This window comes from Podarcis cretensis, assembly GCF_951804945.1.
Source record: "Podarcis cretensis genome assembly, chromosome: 2".
NCBI classification, from domain to species: domain Eukaryota; kingdom Metazoa; phylum Chordata; class Lepidosauria; order Squamata; family Lacertidae; genus Podarcis; species Podarcis cretensis.
Genome location: NC_137171.1, coordinates 85411781 through 85430680, shown reverse-complemented (window position 1 = coordinate 85430680; position 18900 = coordinate 85411781). Strand labels below are relative to the sequence as shown.

The 18900-nt window shown below is 44.6% G+C and overlaps 1 protein-coding gene across 5 annotated transcripts in view; it reads right to left on the bottom strand.

Annotated features, from left to right (window-relative positions):
* COL7A1 (collagen type VII alpha 1 chain) overlaps window positions 1-18900 on the bottom strand; it is a 120561-nt gene that overhangs the window by 10614 nt on the left and 91047 nt on the right. For all 5 annotated transcript variants that reach the window (XM_079966985.1, XM_079966988.1, XM_079966986.1 and 2 more), the window contains 33 exons: window positions 18856-18900; window positions 18510-18542; window positions 18206-18268; window positions 18059-18094; window positions 17579-17659; window positions 16893-16961; window positions 16462-16497; window positions 15692-15733; window positions 15551-15595; window positions 14845-14889; window positions 14055-14090; window positions 13183-13242; window positions 12462-12587; window positions 12017-12088; window positions 11793-11828; window positions 11147-11206; window positions 10477-10521; window positions 10339-10374; window positions 9353-9388; window positions 8605-8661; window positions 8320-8391; window positions 7727-7798; window positions 7110-7145; window positions 6935-7015; window positions 6222-6275; window positions 5491-5544; window positions 5339-5401; window positions 4787-4849; window positions 3983-4099; window positions 3581-3658; window positions 2054-2107; window positions 1513-1561; window positions 886-918 (listed from right to left, as the gene is read on the bottom strand). In XM_079966985.1, coding sequence (XP_079823111.1) covers window positions 886-918; window positions 1513-1561; window positions 2054-2107; window positions 3581-3658; window positions 3983-4099; window positions 4787-4849; window positions 5339-5401; window positions 5491-5544; window positions 6222-6275; window positions 6935-7015; window positions 7110-7145; window positions 7727-7798; window positions 8320-8391; window positions 8605-8661; window positions 9353-9388; window positions 10339-10374; window positions 10477-10521; window positions 11147-11206; window positions 11793-11828; window positions 12017-12088; window positions 12462-12587; window positions 13183-13242; window positions 14055-14090; window positions 14845-14889; window positions 15551-15595; window positions 15692-15733; window positions 16462-16497; window positions 16893-16961; window positions 17579-17659; window positions 18059-18094; window positions 18206-18268; window positions 18510-18542; window positions 18856-18900 — 1885 coding nt within the window. The remainder of the gene's footprint in view (window positions 1-885; window positions 919-1512; window positions 1562-2053; window positions 2108-3580; window positions 3659-3982; window positions 4100-4786; window positions 4850-5338; window positions 5402-5490; window positions 5545-6221; window positions 6276-6934; window positions 7016-7109; window positions 7146-7726; window positions 7799-8319; window positions 8392-8604; window positions 8662-9352; window positions 9389-10338; window positions 10375-10476; window positions 10522-11146; window positions 11207-11792; window positions 11829-12016; window positions 12089-12461; window positions 12588-13182; window positions 13243-14054; window positions 14091-14844; window positions 14890-15550; window positions 15596-15691; window positions 15734-16461; window positions 16498-16892; window positions 16962-17578; window positions 17660-18058; window positions 18095-18205; window positions 18269-18509; window positions 18543-18855) is intronic.

Below are 18900 nucleotides of genomic sequence, written 5' to 3'. Positions count from 1 at the left end.
GGTGGAAGAAGATTGGAAAAAATTTAAAATTTACTTACAGAAATACTGTAAAATTTTTGAATGTTAATGGTACTGAAATGAACAGAAAGGGTTCCAGCGATGAGGTTCAAGATAAGATAGGACGGATGATTAGATAAATAAATTGGACAAGAATTTGCTGATATAAGTTTTAACAGGGATACAAAAAAGGGAGATGAGAGGAAGTCAAGAAAATAAGTTAACTAAAGTTGCGGATTAAAAAGAGGGATTTTTTTGTGTTCTTTTTTCTTTTTTGTCTTTTTAAACTTTTTTAAGATGGTTTTGTTTTTTAAACTGTATTTTAAATTGCTTCTTCTTTTTTCTAATGTATTATATAATTTTGTGTTTCTGTGAATTTGTCTTTGTTTTTTTCTTATGTTTGTTCTCTTTTTAAAACTTAATAAAATATTTATAAAAAATAAATAAAAACACAAATGGGGTGATAAAAACAGTGCCCGTTACAAAGGATGTAGGGAGCTGATGAAGCCTGCTGCATACCTGGAAGCACAAACCATATTCCTGTATCCATGAGTTACAGGATGCTGCTCTTTATTGCTGACTGGCCGGAGCAGCTGGCATGGCGGGTGGTGCTGAGGAGCTGCCCTCCTGACAGCAGCACTGCTGCTGCTTCCCTGGAAGGTGCTGGGGTGGGGCTAGGCAGCAACAAGGTCAGTGCAGAGCCAATCACATGCTGCCACTGGTGCACCAACACACCCAAAACTTGCTGCCCATTGTGGTACAAGGCAGCAACGCAGTTGTGGAGAGGGCAGGTCCTTGGCAGCGTCCCACCGTGCCCGTCGCTCCTGCTGGCTGGGATTTTGATTACGGCAAAGAGGAAGCCGATCCATCAGAAACAAATATACTCACGTCGATCAGGAGGGGAGAACTGGCCTCCACAAGCTGAAATGAGAAATAGGCAATTAATTCATCCAGGTACCCAGTTTGGGGTCTCAGGCACTGAAGGCCAAACTACATGCTATGTGGAAGATTTGAAACCAATCGAAACACAGCCATGGGGTGAGGGACTGTCAATTTCTTTGGCAGCAGCAAGTGGGAGGAAGCGGAATTTAACCTGCCTTTTCCCCTGTGCAACTTATTCCCCTGCAAAAAAAACCCTGGAGGTGGATTTTGATTGACACAACAGCACTTGAGGGAAGAGCTGAACACCCCACAACCCCCATGCCTGCTGCATCTCCCACCTACCCACAACTGCAGTTCAATTAAAAAAAGAAGGCAGCAGCCGATAATCCAGTCCCAGATCTTTTGCACGACAAGTGTAGTTTGGCTCGGACAGAACACTCCCGAAGGGACAGCCTGAGAAATACATGGGTACCTATCACCATGGAACAAGTATGTTTCAGGCCCAGTTAGGGTACCTGTGAAACTAGGAGGAGAAGGGCACTCAGAAAGACAGAATAAGGCAGAAGAGTCAAGGGAGAAAACAGCAGGATGGAGGTGCAGGTGGTCAAAGGCTAGTGGCGGGTGGAGCCTTACCACAGTGCTGACTCATCTCCTGCCTGACAAACAGACGGATCTCTTCTTCCTGCAGAGGGGACAGTACATAGCATGATGAGTTCTATTACCCCTGCATGAGTCTCCCATGGCTGATGCAGCAATGTGAGATATACACAGGGAATGTTAAGAGTGTAAACTTCTGTTGCCTATAGACATTCCAGCACAAGAGCAGAGTCAAAATGGATGAAGCAGCAGGGAGCAAGTTTAAAGTGAGGTTACCAGATTCCCCCCCCCCCCAATGAATCTGGGGACACTTTTCAACTTCAGTAGGAATGATAGGATTTTGTCAGGGGACTGATTTGTAAATCCGGGGACTGTCCCTGGGAAACGGGGACATCTAGTAACCTTAGTTTAAAGGAAATCAGGACCAAGAGTTTGACTGAATTTGACTTCCTGCTAAAGGATGAAACTTGGCTGCATTGACTGCCATTGGCCACTATAGGACTAGCAATATTGAAATGGCCATCCCAGAGTTTTTATTCAGAATGTCATGCCAGAGAATTTAGGTCTCTCTCCTCACCGTCATTCCAGGATCTCCCTTCTCTCCTCGGAGGCCATCAAGCCCTGGACTTCCCTGTCAACAAAAAAACAAAGGAATTCAGCAAGTTGATGACAGAAGACAATACACTATAATGCTAAGAAACTTACTCAATTTCTGGAAGATCTGCAATATAAGCTAGAGAAGGTGCTCAGTGTCAGAAGCGGGAAGCTTCTGAATATGAATTGCTGGGAATGAAGAGCAGGAGGAGACTGCTACAGTGCTCATATCCTGCCATTGTGAGAAGATAACGTAAGCCTTTGGCCCTTACCTAGCCCAGGTGAGCTGCACATCATTCAGAACCTATGGCCCTAATTAGCCATTTTCTGCCACCTGCTCTTCACTTGCTAACAGCAGCACTGCTTTCCAAAGCAAGCAGCTCTGCAAGTGCTGCCAATCAACTGACTGCCAACCCCCGCAAGTGCTATGCCTTTTACCTGCAAAGTCTGATTTCAAATGGTGCAGGCAAAGGAAAACATGTCACCGGACACCATCGTGATGTCAGGTGACCAACAGGGTGCTCCTCCCCGCCAATCTGGCATATAAGGGTGTGGGGGGTGAAGATCCAGTCTGCCAGCTAGTTCCGGATCTGTACAGCTGAGAATACAGCCTAGAGAGCAAGGGTATCCAAGGATCCTATGGCTGAAAGAAAATGCATCTGGCTGATAGCCAGAGATTCCCTCGCTCCCTTCCCTTTCCTCCCCGCTGTGCCTAATATTTTTTTCTTTCCTGTATCCTCCTTGCAGCTAAGCCAAAGTACCCACCACAAACTCCTTCCACCTATGGTTCTCAATTCTTCTACAGAACTTGCTCCTTGGCCTGACCCTGTCCAGTCTTGGCCTGCTCAGTGTGTGGCTCCTTCCCCAGCCTTCCTAGTGATCCCTGGGAAACTTCTACACTGGGGCTCCATCAGTTGGGCATTGTTGCTGCTGTTGTCTGGAGCCTGTCGGTTCCATTTTATTGGCTTGGAGATACTAGTGTGACCAAAGTAACTACTGATCCTGAAATAGTTTTTTATGTGTTCTTTTATTAAAGCACTTACAAGTTGCCAGTCCAAATTAAAACTGAGGTTTCATGAAGACATGTAGCAAATATATATAAAGGTGCAGCATTGTGAGAGGCTGAAATGAGCTTCCTGTCAAATTGAGTTTTCTCACTTTGCCAGAAGACTTGAGGTACGATGAGGTTTGTGTTCTAGGGTTGTGGCTTAAACACAGAGAGAGATTTTGGTGGCAGATTTTAAAGCCCAGCCAGATGAAATCTCCAGTGAAATTTGGAGTGTGTGTGTTTTGTGCAGAAAGGACTTACCAGTTCCACAATCCCACAGGCCCCTGGACAACCTAGCTCAATAGCTCAAACTCTCTGCAGAGTGGCCTGTGCACCTTGGGTAAATCTGAATAACACCAAACCAGAACTGATGGAATTCCTTCACCTTACTTTATTTCAAAGTAAATGAAGCATCCTGCCAGCAAGCCTTCTCCAAAGGGACTTACAGACATATTTACAAACCTGCTCCCCTCTTTCTCCTGACAGACCTGGGACTCCACGGGCTCCTACAACGGACTCTCCTGGTGGCCCTCTCTCACCCTAAAATGGGGAAATCAAACACACCAAGACAATTGCTTTATTTCGCTTCTTCTTCTTTTTTAGCATTTCTTGCATTGCCTCTCCAGCTCAGAAGTTATGTGGCCCTTTAAAAAGAAGAAGGGACAGCAGGTTTGGGGGGACACAGGGCCTCCAGATCATCACTATTTTGTGGGAGGGATTCAAGCGCAAAACCGGAGATTTAGATTTGCACAAATGAAGCGGATCAAAGCCCTAGCGCAACAAATCAACCTTTTTTTTTAAAAAAAAAAAAAAGCACAGACATTTGGCTTTCAGGAAAGTGGTGTGGAAATTATGGGCACTTACCTTCTGCCCTTGAATCCCTTCTGGGCCTTTTGGGCCTATGCTGCCAGGGGGTCCAGGGGGCCCTGGTGGTCCATCACTGCCCCTGGGTCCTGGAGAGCCAATAATGCCTGGAGCACCCTATGAAATAAGGAACAGAGGATAAGAATAGGAACATGGTATCCCTAACCTGCAAACAAAACTGATTGCCCCTTGCTTCTGCATAAGGCCAATATTATGCAATGCTGACATGGACTAAAATAGTTCAAATAGTAAGATGATTTTCTCCATGCCTTCAAAAACAAAAGGCACTTCACCGATAGGAGGATTCCAGTGTTATCACAGCTGCTTACAGCCCTTAACAACAGTGCTCTTGCTATCGGATGGGAAGCATTTACCAGGTGCCTACTACACGTTGTAATATACTGGTCCACTGTTCATTTTCATTTGATGCCAATACCATTCCTTCTGAGTTATGGAGCAATTCTTTTTGCTTTCGTCATGCGCTTGAATGAAATATGTCTACCATAGTTCTATGTAGACAATGTGATTCCTGTTTCACACGCCACACTTTTTACTCAAAGGGCCTTGCAATTTTTGACAGAAACAGCTTTGCTTAGCAATTAATGAGGTTTCACAAGCATCATGCTCAAAGTTGCCCAGCAGACACACGAAAGATGAAGCACATGTCTGAAGGCATTGCACTTTGTGCCAGAGCACAGAAAAGGGACATGCAGGGATGCTCTCAAATTCTTCAGCAGTCTGAGACTACCTTTGATCCTGATGAAACCAGAAACCTCACCACTTTCCAGGGAAATGACAACATACCCTGTCCCCCTTTTCTCCTTGGTCTCCTTTGGAGCCCTGTTGGCCATCAAATCCTCTGTCGCCCTAATAATAAAAAACATATTGATCAAGTATATAACTTAAGTGGACTTTTTAGATGTGTCTGTAAGAGTAAGCATTTCATAAAGACCACCCCCCCAAAAGAAAAACCAGACCCAAGAACACATAATAATAATAATAATAATAATAATAATAATAATAATAATAATAATATATTTATACCCTGCCCATCTGGCTTGGCCTCCCTAGCCACTCTGGGCGGCTTTCAACAAAATATTAAAATACAGTAATGCATCAAACATTAAAAGCTTCCCTAAACAGGGCTGCCTTCAGATATCTTCTAAAAGTCTGGTAGTAGTTGTTCTCTTTGACATCTGGTGGGAGGGTGTTCCACAGGACGGGTGCCACTACCGACAAGGTCCTCTGCCTGGTTCCCATCCTTGGTACTTCCATCTTGCTGGGATGCAGCTTCATATTACTGGCCATCCTCCAGCCCAATTAACTGAGTCCACATAAATGTTCTCTAGTCCATACCTTGGGTCCAATGAGGCCTTCTTTCCCGGGGATTCCTGGGGTTCCAGGCAGGCCCACCTCACCCTAGAAAAAGAAAGCACAAGGTAGTCTGACCTCTCTAAACACATGTCTTGCCACACACTGCTTCATTGGCATGTGTTGGGAACACTTACAGGGTCACCCTTCCTTCCGGCAAGTCCCATTCGGCCCGGCAGGCCTGGCTCTCCCTAGAAGAGACGGAGGGTCCAATAGTGAGAAAGGACACAAGAGAAGGAAATGCTGGGTGCTAGCATGGCAGTGTGATCACACACTCTTCATAGGAAGAGCGGTTGCTCTCTTGGACAGAGGTGGGCAACCTTTTTGCCCTCAAGGGCAACAAGAAGTGATGGGCAGGCACAGTGGTGGGCAGGGGCATAAGCACAATCACACAAACACACATCCTCTCCTGCTGCTGTGCTGTCACACATCTCTCACACACAGCCACATGCTACACATGTACGCAGAATGATCTCAGCTGCATCAGGATTGCTGGAGAAAGGGGAGGCTAAAGATTTGAATACCTAGTGATCCTGATGCAGCAGTGGTTGGTACCCCTGTGCTGCTGACAGCAGTGCAGGGACAGCAATCCTTTTGAGGCTGGGATCGCTGAGGAACAGGAACAGCAACCTTCCCCCCCCCCAATTGCTCAGCTGATTGGAGTTTCTGTGCAGTTACACATACAGAGTCTGTGTCTGCCCAAAGCAATGTTTTGAAAACTTCTAGTGCTTTAGAGAGGGGGGTGGAATTCCCTTGCACTAGCGCTAATCCTTACACTGGCATTTTTATTTATTTAAGTACCACCCAACGTGTCATAATGCAAAAAAAAAGGGGGGGGGGAGGAACCAAGAGAAACTTTGGCACTTACTTTCTCCCCCTTATCTCCATCCTGGCCACAGGCTCCTTTCATCCCTCGGTCCCCCTACAACAGGTAGAAGAGAAATAGAACACCACAAATGAGTCTTAAACCATTTTTATAGTACTGTTCAGTGTACACAGTTTGTTGCCATTCTTTACAAAAAATTATTAGGATTTTAGAATACATTTCCTGACCCCCGTCCAGACAAAACAACAGCAAGCCCATTGGTGACAATAGCACGATAACCATCTGGTGAAATGGACCAGGCTGAATAATACAGAATTTCCCAAGGCCACCCAATCAGCTGCATGATTGAGGAATGATTTGAACATGGATCTCCCACATCCAATCCAAGGTTTTTACCCACTGTGCCAGGCCAGCAAGGGATGTATTCTGCCAATATAATCCAAGGATCTTCACATCTATTTCTCATGAGCTACAGAGGCAGCTTTTACATGCAATCATTGATTACAAGATGAAGAAACCTTTTCTTGATAATACAAGCAGTCACGGGCTATAAGAAGCTACAACACACCCCACAACCACCACAAAATCTGAACTTTCCCTTTGATAGTTCTCAAGTATATTAAAATAGCTTTGCCAGAGAGGTTCAGCTCCACTCTGTTTTGTGACGGGGCTCACATAGTACTTCCTTGTCTGGAAAGTATCTCTCGGGATGACAGGGAGAAACACAAAAGAAAGCAAATCACGCCATGCCACACCTTTGGACCTCGCATCCCAAAAGGACCCATGTCTCCTTTCTCCCCTCTGGTGCCTGGGATGCCATCCTTCCCGGGTTGGCCCTGGAGGGATAAAGAGGAAGGCAAGCCACTGTGAATCTCAGGCTGCGATCTGCATAAGACAGAGCAGAAAGAGCAGCAAAGGACAATTCCTCACCGGCTCTCCTGGTTCTCCGGAGGCACCAACTTCTCCCTGTGCAAATACACAATATGGAAATGCTTAATACAAAGGTGAGAAGTCAAGTGGGCAGGTATGCTAAAGAAGAAACCTGCACACAGATCTGCATGCAACAAAGATCAAAGGCTGGGAGATGGCCATTTCAGCTTCAAAATCTAAATTAAAACTTTTGATGGTCTCAATGAGAGTCTCTAAAAACAATTAAGACTACAAAAGGGCATCATTCTGCTGACATCTTTGAACTTTCTAACATGCACAGGCCACTCCAGAATGGCAGCCTTCTTGCTAGCAGAAGTTTCAAAGCACCTGCAATGATACTTGAAAAGAAGACGAGATCACATCGATATCCAACTGCTGCCAACCAGCCATAATACCAATATTTTGGATTGCAAACTTTGAGTATGGCCATCTTATATTTTTAGACATGAAACCTGCGGGGTCATTTGTGCAGTCGTCTTTAAGAAAGCAGGTGTCTCCTAAACCCACCCTAAATGAAAAAGCATTCTTCACACCCAACATCCCCACCAGTCAAACGGTGTCACTCCTGAAGTCATATAGGACAACAGTAATCAGTAAACTATGAGATAACCTCTTACCTTCTGCCCACCAGGACCACGCGCTCCTGGGAATCCTGCTGACCCCTTCTCTCCCTGCTCACCTCTCGCTCCCTATAGGTTATAAAAGTGAACATTAATGAAAAATATGGGCAACAGAAAAAAGAAGTTGGTTGTCCCTTCCTGGTGCTGAAGGGACAAAAATCACTTTACAAAATTACTATAGGCCAAAGCCAGAGTTTAGGAGTCATGTGTTCAACTTCTTCCTAGCCAAGGTCAGACAAGCTTCCTCCCTGTTGGAACTTGGTGAAGACATTTTTATTTCAAGAAGCGCTTTAAGCTTTCTGAAGTTATGGTTAATTTTAAGTGATTGTACCGTTATTATATCTTTTGGTAACCTTATTGTACACCAGTAAGAATTCAGAATTTGAACCTACTTCTTTCAGCCTGCCTTGCTGATGTCCTAGTAGTGTTTTGCAGCCCCCCCAAAACCCCCTACCACTTGTTCTGAGTTGGCGACTTTATGATCTGTGTAAAATATGGCCCCATATCTGCTCATTGCCTTCAGACACAGGTATACAACCCCAACCCAATGCAAGTCATGTATGCAGGTACCCAGGGATTTGCTCTGGTACCTTCTCTCCAGAGATGCCTTGGTCTCCTTTGTCACCTTTGTCACCTTCCATCCCTTTTAGGCCACGGTCTCCCTAGAAAAGGATGGGAAAGAGGGATTATCAGTAAATAACCAGCAGTGCAGTCGGATGAGAACAAATGGTATATGATATGATATTGGGTGAAACATCAACAGGTACAAGGAAAGAAAACTAGTTGAAAGGACTAGGGATGCAGACTTTAGTGCAACATGTCCCCCCCCCACCACATCGTAGAGGGTTTTTTTAATATAAAGCCAAGACACTTACTGGCTCCCCTTTGTTCCCCCGAGCACCTGGTGGGCCCTCCACAACGGCAGTGTCACCCTGCAATTGAGAGAAAGCAATTGCCAATCAGATCATATGCCTGCATCCCCCACTCCTGTTGGTCATGCGAGCAACAATCACTTTCTCCTGGGCAAATTCAAATTTTCAGTCCAGACGGCATCAACAGAAGCAAAATCCAAGGCACAAACCCAGGAGAGAGCACTAGCTTACTTCATAGCTACAGAATGATTAGAGCAATTGCAAGGTCAGGAAAAGAACTTGCAGTTTAGGAGTAACGCCACAGACCGCTAACTATACCAATATTGGAAGCTGCCTTATAGTGTGTCAGAACATCACTGTATCCAGTTCAGTATGGTCTATAATGACAGGCAGTGGGTCTCTTTTAGGCAGGAGTTTCTTTCTCAGGCCTACCTGGGGCTTGTACCTGTTACCCTTTGCATGTAAAGAATGTGCTCTACCTCTCAGCTACAGCCTTCCCCATACACACACCACCTGACTCTCTATAAGCAGAGCTACTGCAGGTATGTGGGTGGAAGCTCGTCAGTGAATGCCCTGATATCGTCTTCCCCAAGGCCAGACTAATGTGCATCAGGCGGAAACCTGGTGTTTGCAGTAGTAGCTCTGCCAGCAGGGATGTGTTTTTTTCCTTCCTTGCTTTGAAGGGTTTGGGCTTGGAATCCCACAAGGTTGCGTTCAGTCATCACAATCCTGCCACAGATGGAGCTCTCACCTTGTCTCCCTTTGGCCCCATGAGCCCAACATCTCCCTAGGAGAGAAGAAAGTAAAGGTGAAAATAAGTCAGTTGAATTCATCATTCTCAAGATTCCAGTCTCAGGTTATTTTCTACTCCTCAGACTAGGCCAACTGAAAACATATTTGGAGAATTGTCAATATAATTTCAAATATTTATAATATTGAAGGGAGCGAGACTTTGTGCTGGCCATCAGGCAATGGCTTTTCCACCTGCCTGGCCCCACCTTCCAGCCCTAGGAACCTTCTGAACCATGTTGCCACCACGGACATTATGTGTAGGTGTCTTTTGATGAACTGACTGGAAGATTATGAGTCCTTGGGGTGGGGAGTGCTTCGTTTGTTTTTGGTTGCTAGTTTGTTCATGTTGTTAATATTGTTTTGTGGATTATGAGTGCTGTAGTGCTTTGTGAATTTTATAGTACGACTTTTGTTGTGGGTGTGTTGTTCAGCTTATTGTTTTAGTCGTTTTGTTAATAGCGTTTTATAGTATGCCGTTGCTTTCCTGATGATTTGTAAATGTTTTACTGATAATTTGTTAATCATACTATATGATTCATGTTGTATTTGTGATGTTCTCTTATTGTTATTTATTGTTTGTGAGCCACTTTGTGATTTGTGTGAGTGAAAAGCAAAACAGAAATATAATAAATAAAAATTTACAGAATAAGCTAAAAAAGCCAGACGTTTTCATTGCCTCAAGTCACTGATAGAGGTTGACTCTCAGTCTTGGCAATATAAGCTTCCCTTTGCTCATAAGCCCAAGAGTGGTTACACCAGTGGGTAACACTAGGAGACAAATAATCTGATTTAGCCTTCCTTCAGTGGTCCCGATCCAGAGTTTTATTCCTAAAAATATTGCTATTTCAATAGTCAGCAGGAAGGAAGGGCACGAAGGCAGCCTTTACCTCATTCATTTCCCTCTTACAATTGCCCAGCCCAGCCCACAAGAAAGGCTTTACTTACTTTGTCACCTCTCTCCCCTCTGTTTCCTGGAGGCCCCTAAAGACAAAACAGAAGGGAGGTCATTTCAGAATGACAACCAACACTTATGCTCAGGTTTGAGGAATCAGAGAAAGAATGAAGGGAAGTCAAGATATTTACTGCAGGCCCGCGATCTCCTTCCATGCCTGGGCGACCATCTTCACCCTGAGAAAAAAAGCAGAGAAGGGCATTGAAGCAGATGAAAGGAAAGAGCACAGGGTGGGGAAGAGGTTGCGGTTGTCGCTGTAGACTGAACCTAACACGAGAACCTATCACAGCACTCAGCAAGCAGATGAATCCTGAAGATGCCATATCAAAGTTAAGCGAAGGCAGGGGCAGCCAGCATGACATCCTCCAGAGGTTGTTGGAAACCAACTCCCATCAGACTCAGTCAACATGGCCACTCTTCAGCGATGATGGGACTTGTAGTCAAGCAACATATGGAGGTTGCCAAACTGGCAACACCTGAGTTAAGGAGATCTTCAGAAAATATCAAAGTAGGGGTTCTGCTTGGGTTTCTAAAGGTTTATTCTACAGAAAGACAAAATGGTGCCAGTCGTTTTTGTTGCTTGATGGCCATAAATATCTGTTCCTCCTCCTCATGGAAACCAGAAACTAAAGGGTTGCTACAGACTTTTCCTTCCCATAGTGCGAAATCCCACATAGCCAACTACTCTGTCTCTATTTGCTGCTTGTCTGATACAGTTAGACTGCCACACCTATATATGGAGGTGAGCTGATTCCACCCCATGTTTTGGTCTAAGTCTGAGAAGCAAATCAAGATACATACCCGGGGTCCTGGATCTCCTCGCTCGCCTCTAGCACCTGGCTGCCCAATACCTATGGCCCCCTAAAAAAAATAAAAATTAAAAAATGAGGAAAATGAAAATCCATCCATCATCCTGTTGCTATGTGCAACCTTTTCTCAATAAATTTAAAGAACCAGCAACTCAGCAAAGCTTTGCATCTATTTAAAGATTCTCAAACTTTGTCAGAATATTTCCAAGGAAAAAATAGGCTTGATATAACTTAAGTAATAAGGTATTAAAGGTGTTTTTTTTAAAAAAAAAAACAATTCTCTGAATAATGCAAAAAACTAAGTCTCATAAGAGCAGCAGTTAATTAGTTCTTCTTTTTTTTGGTTTATATAGTGTGATATTGGGCAGAAACAAACTTCCTGCAAGATCTTAAACTGATACTATCTGATCTGAGACTATAGGGGCTAAAACCTGCCTTTCTTACACTAGAAACTTATATATATATATATGATTTCTTAAGCAGTTGCCAGATTCTACCAAATTCTACGCACCAAGATTCATAAGGACCAGCAGCCCTGAGCAACACCACACTGTACAAATTAAGCAGGTGGGGCCATTTGTGGATCGCCATCTTTTTTTCAGAGCTTCTGGAGGCTACTGGGCAAAATCAAGGCTTACCTTGTCACCTTTCACTCCTGGAATGCCTTGTGTACCCTATAATAAAAAAGTGATGGAGAAAAGAGGGGGAGGGAAAAAAACCAGGTTAATATTGCAGCACCCACACAGGAATACACACAAGGAACACTGTGGCACATGGGATAGGATCCAGCTAGAATGCATCTATCTGTCTATCTGTCTATGCAATCCTCACCATACACCCACATTGAAAATGCTGTACATACCACTGGTCCTTGTGGTCCAGGTGGACCTGGAGGTCCTGCAGTCCCCTCCCTTCCAGGAAAGCCAGTCTGACCCTGGTAAGGAAAACAGCTGTCACTGCAAAAGCTTTTATTAAGCTGGGCTAGAAACGATCCATCCTTTTCAGTGAACCCAAATCCAGAGCCACATGATGTCCCTCTTCGTTTAGAGCCATGTTGGGTTGCTCAAAAGCTACAAGGAAGCCCAAATAAACTAGGACAATGTTCATTGCTATGGACAACTTCAGAATCACATGCCAATCCTGGGGCACCTAACAAAACATCCGACAAAAGAATAATGTTCAGTCCTGGAACAGCTACACACCTGAAGCTCCTTGTGGCTCCCCCAAAGACTACCATTAATTTATCTTGACAACAAAGGAAGGAAGAGCACTGGAGTTTGAAGGGTGGTGGCGGTGACCTCCCTTACCCTCTCTCCTGGAGGTCCTGGAAGGCCAGCTGGTCCGTTTTCTCCTCTCAGACCTGGCTGGCCTGGAATCCCAGCTGCACCTGGTGAACCTGGAGGTCCTGGGGGTCCAGGCAAGCCAGGGTCTCCCTGAAAAGAAACCGCATGACATCATGTCAGATCTAGAAAAAGGTAATTCTCATGGCCACACCCCCTTCTTCCCCATCCCAAACACCTGACAACCATTTTCACTACAAATTCATAAAAGTGGCAAAGTATGAGGCTTGCACTCATAGTTTTATTATTATTATTATTCTAACCTTTCGAATACACCTAGACAATAGAATTGAATAGATTATGTGCCTTTGAAATATCTTTTTTATCTGGCTAAAACTCAAAAGGAACAGAAACTCAGGCTTAGAATATAGTACTGAATGAAGCAATTTCCAAATTTACAATCTCAGCTATGGAACATTAACATTCCTCTGTATTTGGTTCTGTATTCTAAGATATAGTACTTTGATGTTACTTTTCCTGGTTCTGATTTGCAAACCGTAAGAAGAATAGCAAAGTTTCTTCAGCAGGAGCTGTCCACCCAAGGCAGTGCTGAAATAGTTTGAAGAGGCTTATGCATCCCGAGGCTAAAGCTGTGTAAAGGAGCAAAATGGGGGGGGGGGGACGGGACATGAACATTTCCGAAAAGCTGCATACCATGGGCTCACAGAAGTAACAGGAAAGGGATTACCTTTAATCCTGGAGGTCCAGTTTGCCCAGGAGGTCCCTGTTGGCCAATCCCAAGTGAACCCTGAATGATGCAAATGAAAGAAAAAGCAATTGTGTGCCTTGAATGAATATTAAGATCTGGTTGCTTATGTCCCAATAGACTGCACTGAGGGTGCTAATGGTGGGTGGTTAGCTCATGTGGAAGGGATGGCATAATTTAGTTCATTTTCAGATGGCTCACTGACTGGGAAGCAGGTTGATGTCATGGTCCCTACCTTGGGGTCCCAGTGTCAATCTCAGGCAGATGTAGATGGTGTATTGGCTGTCCCCCTTGAAGGGGATCCCACAGCACTTACTTCTACACTGTCCTGGGATAAGGATGTGGTTATCCTATCATCTTCAGTGTCTGAGGTTGAGTCACCTGCAGCTTCTCCTGTTCCCCAACCACACAGAGTCATGCGACTGCAGAATAGCTACAGGCCTTTTAAAGGCTGCTCACAGCTCTTCCAAGGGGATGGAACCACTAGAAGAGAAGGTTGTCCCACCGTTCTTAAGCCCCAAGATGACTCTGGGCTCTGGTTGAGACAACAACTTCCCTAACTCAGCAGGCTCAGTGGGGACTGGACTGGGCAAGCTTCCTCTGTGGGCTGCAAACTGGACAAGAACAGGATAGTTCAGATGAAATATAACATGGATGCCCTCAGTCCCCAATTATGAGCACCATTCTGACTGCTACTGAGTTCCTAGCCACTAACAGATACTTGGGACAATGCAGAGCCAGGAACATCTACGAATATTGTACATGGACAATAAAAGCGCACCTAAAAGATTTAATAAACATTTGGACTTTAACCAACAGAAGCTTCAACAAAGCACATGAGAACCACTGTATACCTTGTCTCCCTTGATCCCAGATGATCCTTTGGCTCCCTATTAAAATCCAAAAACAGAAAAATAGCAAAAGGTGTTAGATGCATTGCTAAGAGTGATGTTAAGGTGGCAGGAGAGAAAAGAATGCGGCAACACATTTTGAATACAAAAAAGGCAGTATAAAAGAGACGGGGCGAGGGGAATTGGCCATCATATCCTCTGAGGATAGGCAGGAAGATGTTAGCAAGTAATGGGTTTAAATTACAGGAAGGCAGATTTTGTTAAGCATTAGTAACCATTGAACTAGTTGCTTCGGTATGTTATAGACTGAGTTCTGTTTTGGGGGTTTTAAAGAAAAGGTTGCTCGGTTTTGTTGGTACTGGGTATCCTCCCTAGGGTATTGCACTAAATTAGGAATAACCACTCTAAAAATAAAGTCATTTCAATCTATCACACTTCACAAGGTCTATTTTTCACCTGTCCAGGACTTGCCTCAGGTTGTTTTGTCACTGCCTAGCCTGTCCACATATTTTCATCTAGGATTGTGTTGCTTCATGAATATCAGGCAGCTATGTTTTTACATAGCCTATTGTCCCTCCAGTCACACACACACACACACACACACACACACACACACACACACTTGTTCAATCGTTCACCCTAGGAGGTTGCCTCCCTAGGGAAACAGGCACCCCATTTTAGGAAATCAGATGATGCATGGTTACTCCTCCAACACCCAAGTCACATTCATTGGACAGGGGTCCCACCTTGCAGTGGTAGCTTGATCAAGCATTTCATTTTACATAGTACGTACATCTTCTCCAGGATCTCCAGGATCTCCTTGATTCCCAGGTTCACCCTAGCATGGAGAAAGGAAAGTTATCTAGAGCAGTCTTTTTCAACCTTTTTAAGGCAAAGGCACACTTGTTTCATGAAAAAAATCACGAAGCACACCACCATTAGAAAATGTTTAATATTTTTTTCTTTAATGGCAAACAAAAACGTTGCGGACCGTTCTCTGCTCAGCGGGGATCGATCCGCTGATCCCCGCTGAGCCGGCGGATGACAGCTCCGTCTCCGCCTCCGCACTGTGTGCGGAGAGGGAGATGTCAGAGCCCCGCTGCTCTCTATGGGGAATCGGATGAGAGCGGACCGCCTGTCCGCTCTCATCCGATCCCATCCGATCTAATCCCCACCCAGGATGGATGGAAAATAGGGTGGACACAGTCCGGCGCCCACCTAGTGGGCGAAAATTTGACATTTTTTTAAAAAAATCTTTTGAATTTTTCAATTTTTCCCACGGCACACCAGGCAACATCTCGCGGCACACTAGTGTGCCGCGGAACAGTGGTTGAAAAACACTGATCTAGAGGTATCTACACTGAAAATGAGCCAAGGCTTCCAGGGCTTCCATGAAGTACTCAGCTTCCAGAGAGAGAGAGAGAGAGAGACAGACAGACAGACAGACACAGACTCAGAGAGAGTGCACCAAGGCTCCTTCCTGGAAATCTGTTTCTCACCTTTTCTCCTCGAGGGCCTGGAATGCCTCGATCACCTTTGGGACCCTGTAAAGTAGAAAGATCAGCATTGATACCTGGCTTGGGAAACAAGAGTCTGAGAAACAGAAATGGAAAAAAAAGTAATAAGAAAGGCCAACGCACCGGTTTTCCAAAAATTTCCCCATCAAAGTCACCTGGTGAACCCTAAAACAGATAATGTAGATTATCAGTACTGCTGAAGCTTCCCTTCAAATCCAGTCAACCTTCCCACCGCACCCTCAAAAGTTGGTATTCTCTTCTCCCCACACTTCCAGAAAGTAAGTGCCAGGCACATTTGTTTTATCTGACTGAATTTAGTTCCCTCTTTAGATTCCATGAAGACTATGGAACACAGAGAGAGTATGCTCCTTTTTCAGTCTTCCTGGAAAATTTTTGAAACAGAAGAGCCATAGCTCACGGCGGTAGTGAACAGGCAGCACAGTTCTGACAAGTTATGGCATCCGAGTTCCATGATACAGTTTGAAAGCTCTATATGAGGTCACCACTATGCGGAAGCTCAGCAGGTCTGGGTCAGTGGCTGGATGGGCCACCACCTGCAAACCAGACAAACATGACCTTGGATTGCATGACAGAAGTACGGTTAGCTAGAAGTGGAAGGAAATATAAACTAAATAAATTAGCACTGATCTGCACCCACTGCAGACATCACCACTTTTCAAGGGGTAATATTTGTATGGCAAGCAGATTTCGAGTCATAATCCTGAAACTGCTTCTACAATCCTCACTGAGCTGCCAAAGGACCCAGGTCTGCTGTATTTCTGTCAACTTGTGCCGCCAGAATGCACTGTACAAGACATTTTGGCATCAGAGGTGACCCCCAAATTGGTGCCCCTCACCTTGTTCTCTGTACTGTTTTCCTGTTTTTAGCTTACCTTCTCGCCTTTTGCTCCAGGAGGCCCAACAACACTCTATAGACAGTCAGGGAGAAAGAGAGATGGATGCTTAAAGGCAAAGTGAGACAATTACCTTTATTGGTAATTTTAATTTAACATTCTTGCTGTTTTGTAAGCCGCTTTGAGGTTTTACTAGAATTGAACGGTATATTGGATTTCATTAAATAAAATAAAACAAAACAGAGACAATGTTCATTGTAAAAAAAATATAATTGTCTTCTTTTTTTAGTTTGCAAGCTACCTTGAGTGCTTCCAAGTGCAGTGGTAAAAATATTTTAAACAAATAACTATTAGAAACAATGTATATTTGGGAATTCAACCAGTAATTACTAGAACAAAAATATTTAGTAGAACAAATGAGAGAAAGATAAAGCATATGCTCCAGGAAAAAAAAGAAGATTGTTACTCACTTGTCCTGGGAGCCCAGCATCCCCGGGTTCTCCTTTGGGTCCAGCAGGTCCTGCTGGTCCTGGGACACCCTGAAAAGCAGTTAATAACATGTAAGACTTTAGGTAGGCTCCCTTGCCCCACAGTGACAATGCAATTCTATGCATATTTACTTGGAAGCAAGTCTCATTGTGTTAAATGTTTCTTACTCCCCTGGGCTGTGCAATCAGGATTGCAGCTAGCAACTCTCAAATGCTTGGGAGCAGTTGCTTCTTCGAAGAGGAGGACTTCACATAAAAGGTGGCCTCTTTGACCATAAAGTATGACTACTGTAATTCATTTTCAAACCACTGCTCTATGTCTTGAATTCAGCTTCAAAAATGGCAAACTTGACCCTATCAAAAAATGTGATCTGAACCATTACAGGAAAAACTTTACTGCTCTCTAACTTGCAAGCTGAATCCTTGCGCTTCATACAAAACGATAGAGTTAGGTGGCTTAGAAGATTTTTTAAAAGCCTCTGGTCTGCATATGATGCCACAGAGGTATTAAGAATGCAAAGTTGATGAATCAAGTCCGTCTTCTCTAACCAAACCTTGGTTGCACAGGCAAGGGGAGATCATGTAAGTTGAGTCTTGGTGTCTTGCCCAGTCTTGAAAAGAATCACAGTTTAGACAGGAAGCTTACAACCTCATACTGCAGGCCATACCATTTTCCCAGGCAGTCCAGGTTCCCCGTCTTTCCCTGGCACTCCATCCCTTCCTGGCACACCTAGCTTCCCAGGTTCACCCTAACACATGGAGAGAAAACAGATGGAATTAGTGCCTGCACTTGTCTGTACACAGGGGACAAGAGAGGCAGTATATTTTGCAACGAAATCATTCCATATTGTTTTGGACAAACAGGTTTGCTCAGAGGGCACGGTGGCCAGGGAACCAGTTGCATATTGGGTGTGTTCGGATAAGTGGGCAATGAGAATGAATCCCACCACACAGGAAGAGGAGAATTGGTTAGTGAAGCTGCTCTTTGTCACAAAGACAAACACAAAGGCATTAGGCCCGAAATGTACCAATGGGGGTTCAACTCAAGCAGGCACCAAAGCCTGAATCATTGAAGAACGACCATTGGTTGCGTAAAGTGGCATGGCGTGTGGAGGAGTCTGTTGGCATATGGTGCAAAGCAAGCTTACCACTTGTCCTGGCAACCCTGGAGGGCCCTGTTGACCCTGAAAATAAACGCAAACAAGAAGCATCAATAAACGTGAAGGAGGAGACATGAACTTCCCAACCTAATTCTCCAATAGCTCTGAAGCTAGGGAAACATATTGGTCACGTACTGCAGGTCCCGGTGGTCCTACTGATCCTGGGAGTCCAACATTCCCCTGGAGACCCGGTAAACCCTGCAATGAAGAGATGAGAAAGCTCTGATCAAACTTACACTCAGCCGGACCAATGGTACTGAATTCCCAACTAACAGGGCTTTTCAAGAAACACTGAGATATCAACAGTCAGAAAGGAAAGGTCAAACTCATGAGAACCACTTAGGCAATGGGCGAAGGCCCTGAAATGACATCTATTAGGCTAGGAGACTAGGAACCAGCAGGAAAGCTGGGCTGGGGAGGGAAGGCTAGAGGTACTTACTCGGATGCTGGAGCCAGGCTCTCCTGCATCGCCCTGTAAATAGGAAGAATAAAATGCAACAACTCACTATTATGAATCTGTGTCTGTCAGAAACGTAAGTTTTAATTGCTTCATTTTCCGCAAAGAAGAGTGTGGACTAACCACCTGGCATAATAGGGTTCCAATGCCATTTTCTTTTTAGAAAACAGAGTTCTCCATGGGAATTCAGAGATGTGTTTGTGGTGTTCCCCACAGGCAATGGTGAAGGCTGGGAGTGTAAGCCTCCAGCTGTCACTGGTTTGGGTAGAAAGTAGTTCTAAAAGCCCTATCATTCTTTGGCTTCTTGGTGATCAAATCAGATACATACCTTTATTCCAGGTGGACCTTGAGCGCCCGGAGGGCCAACAGGACC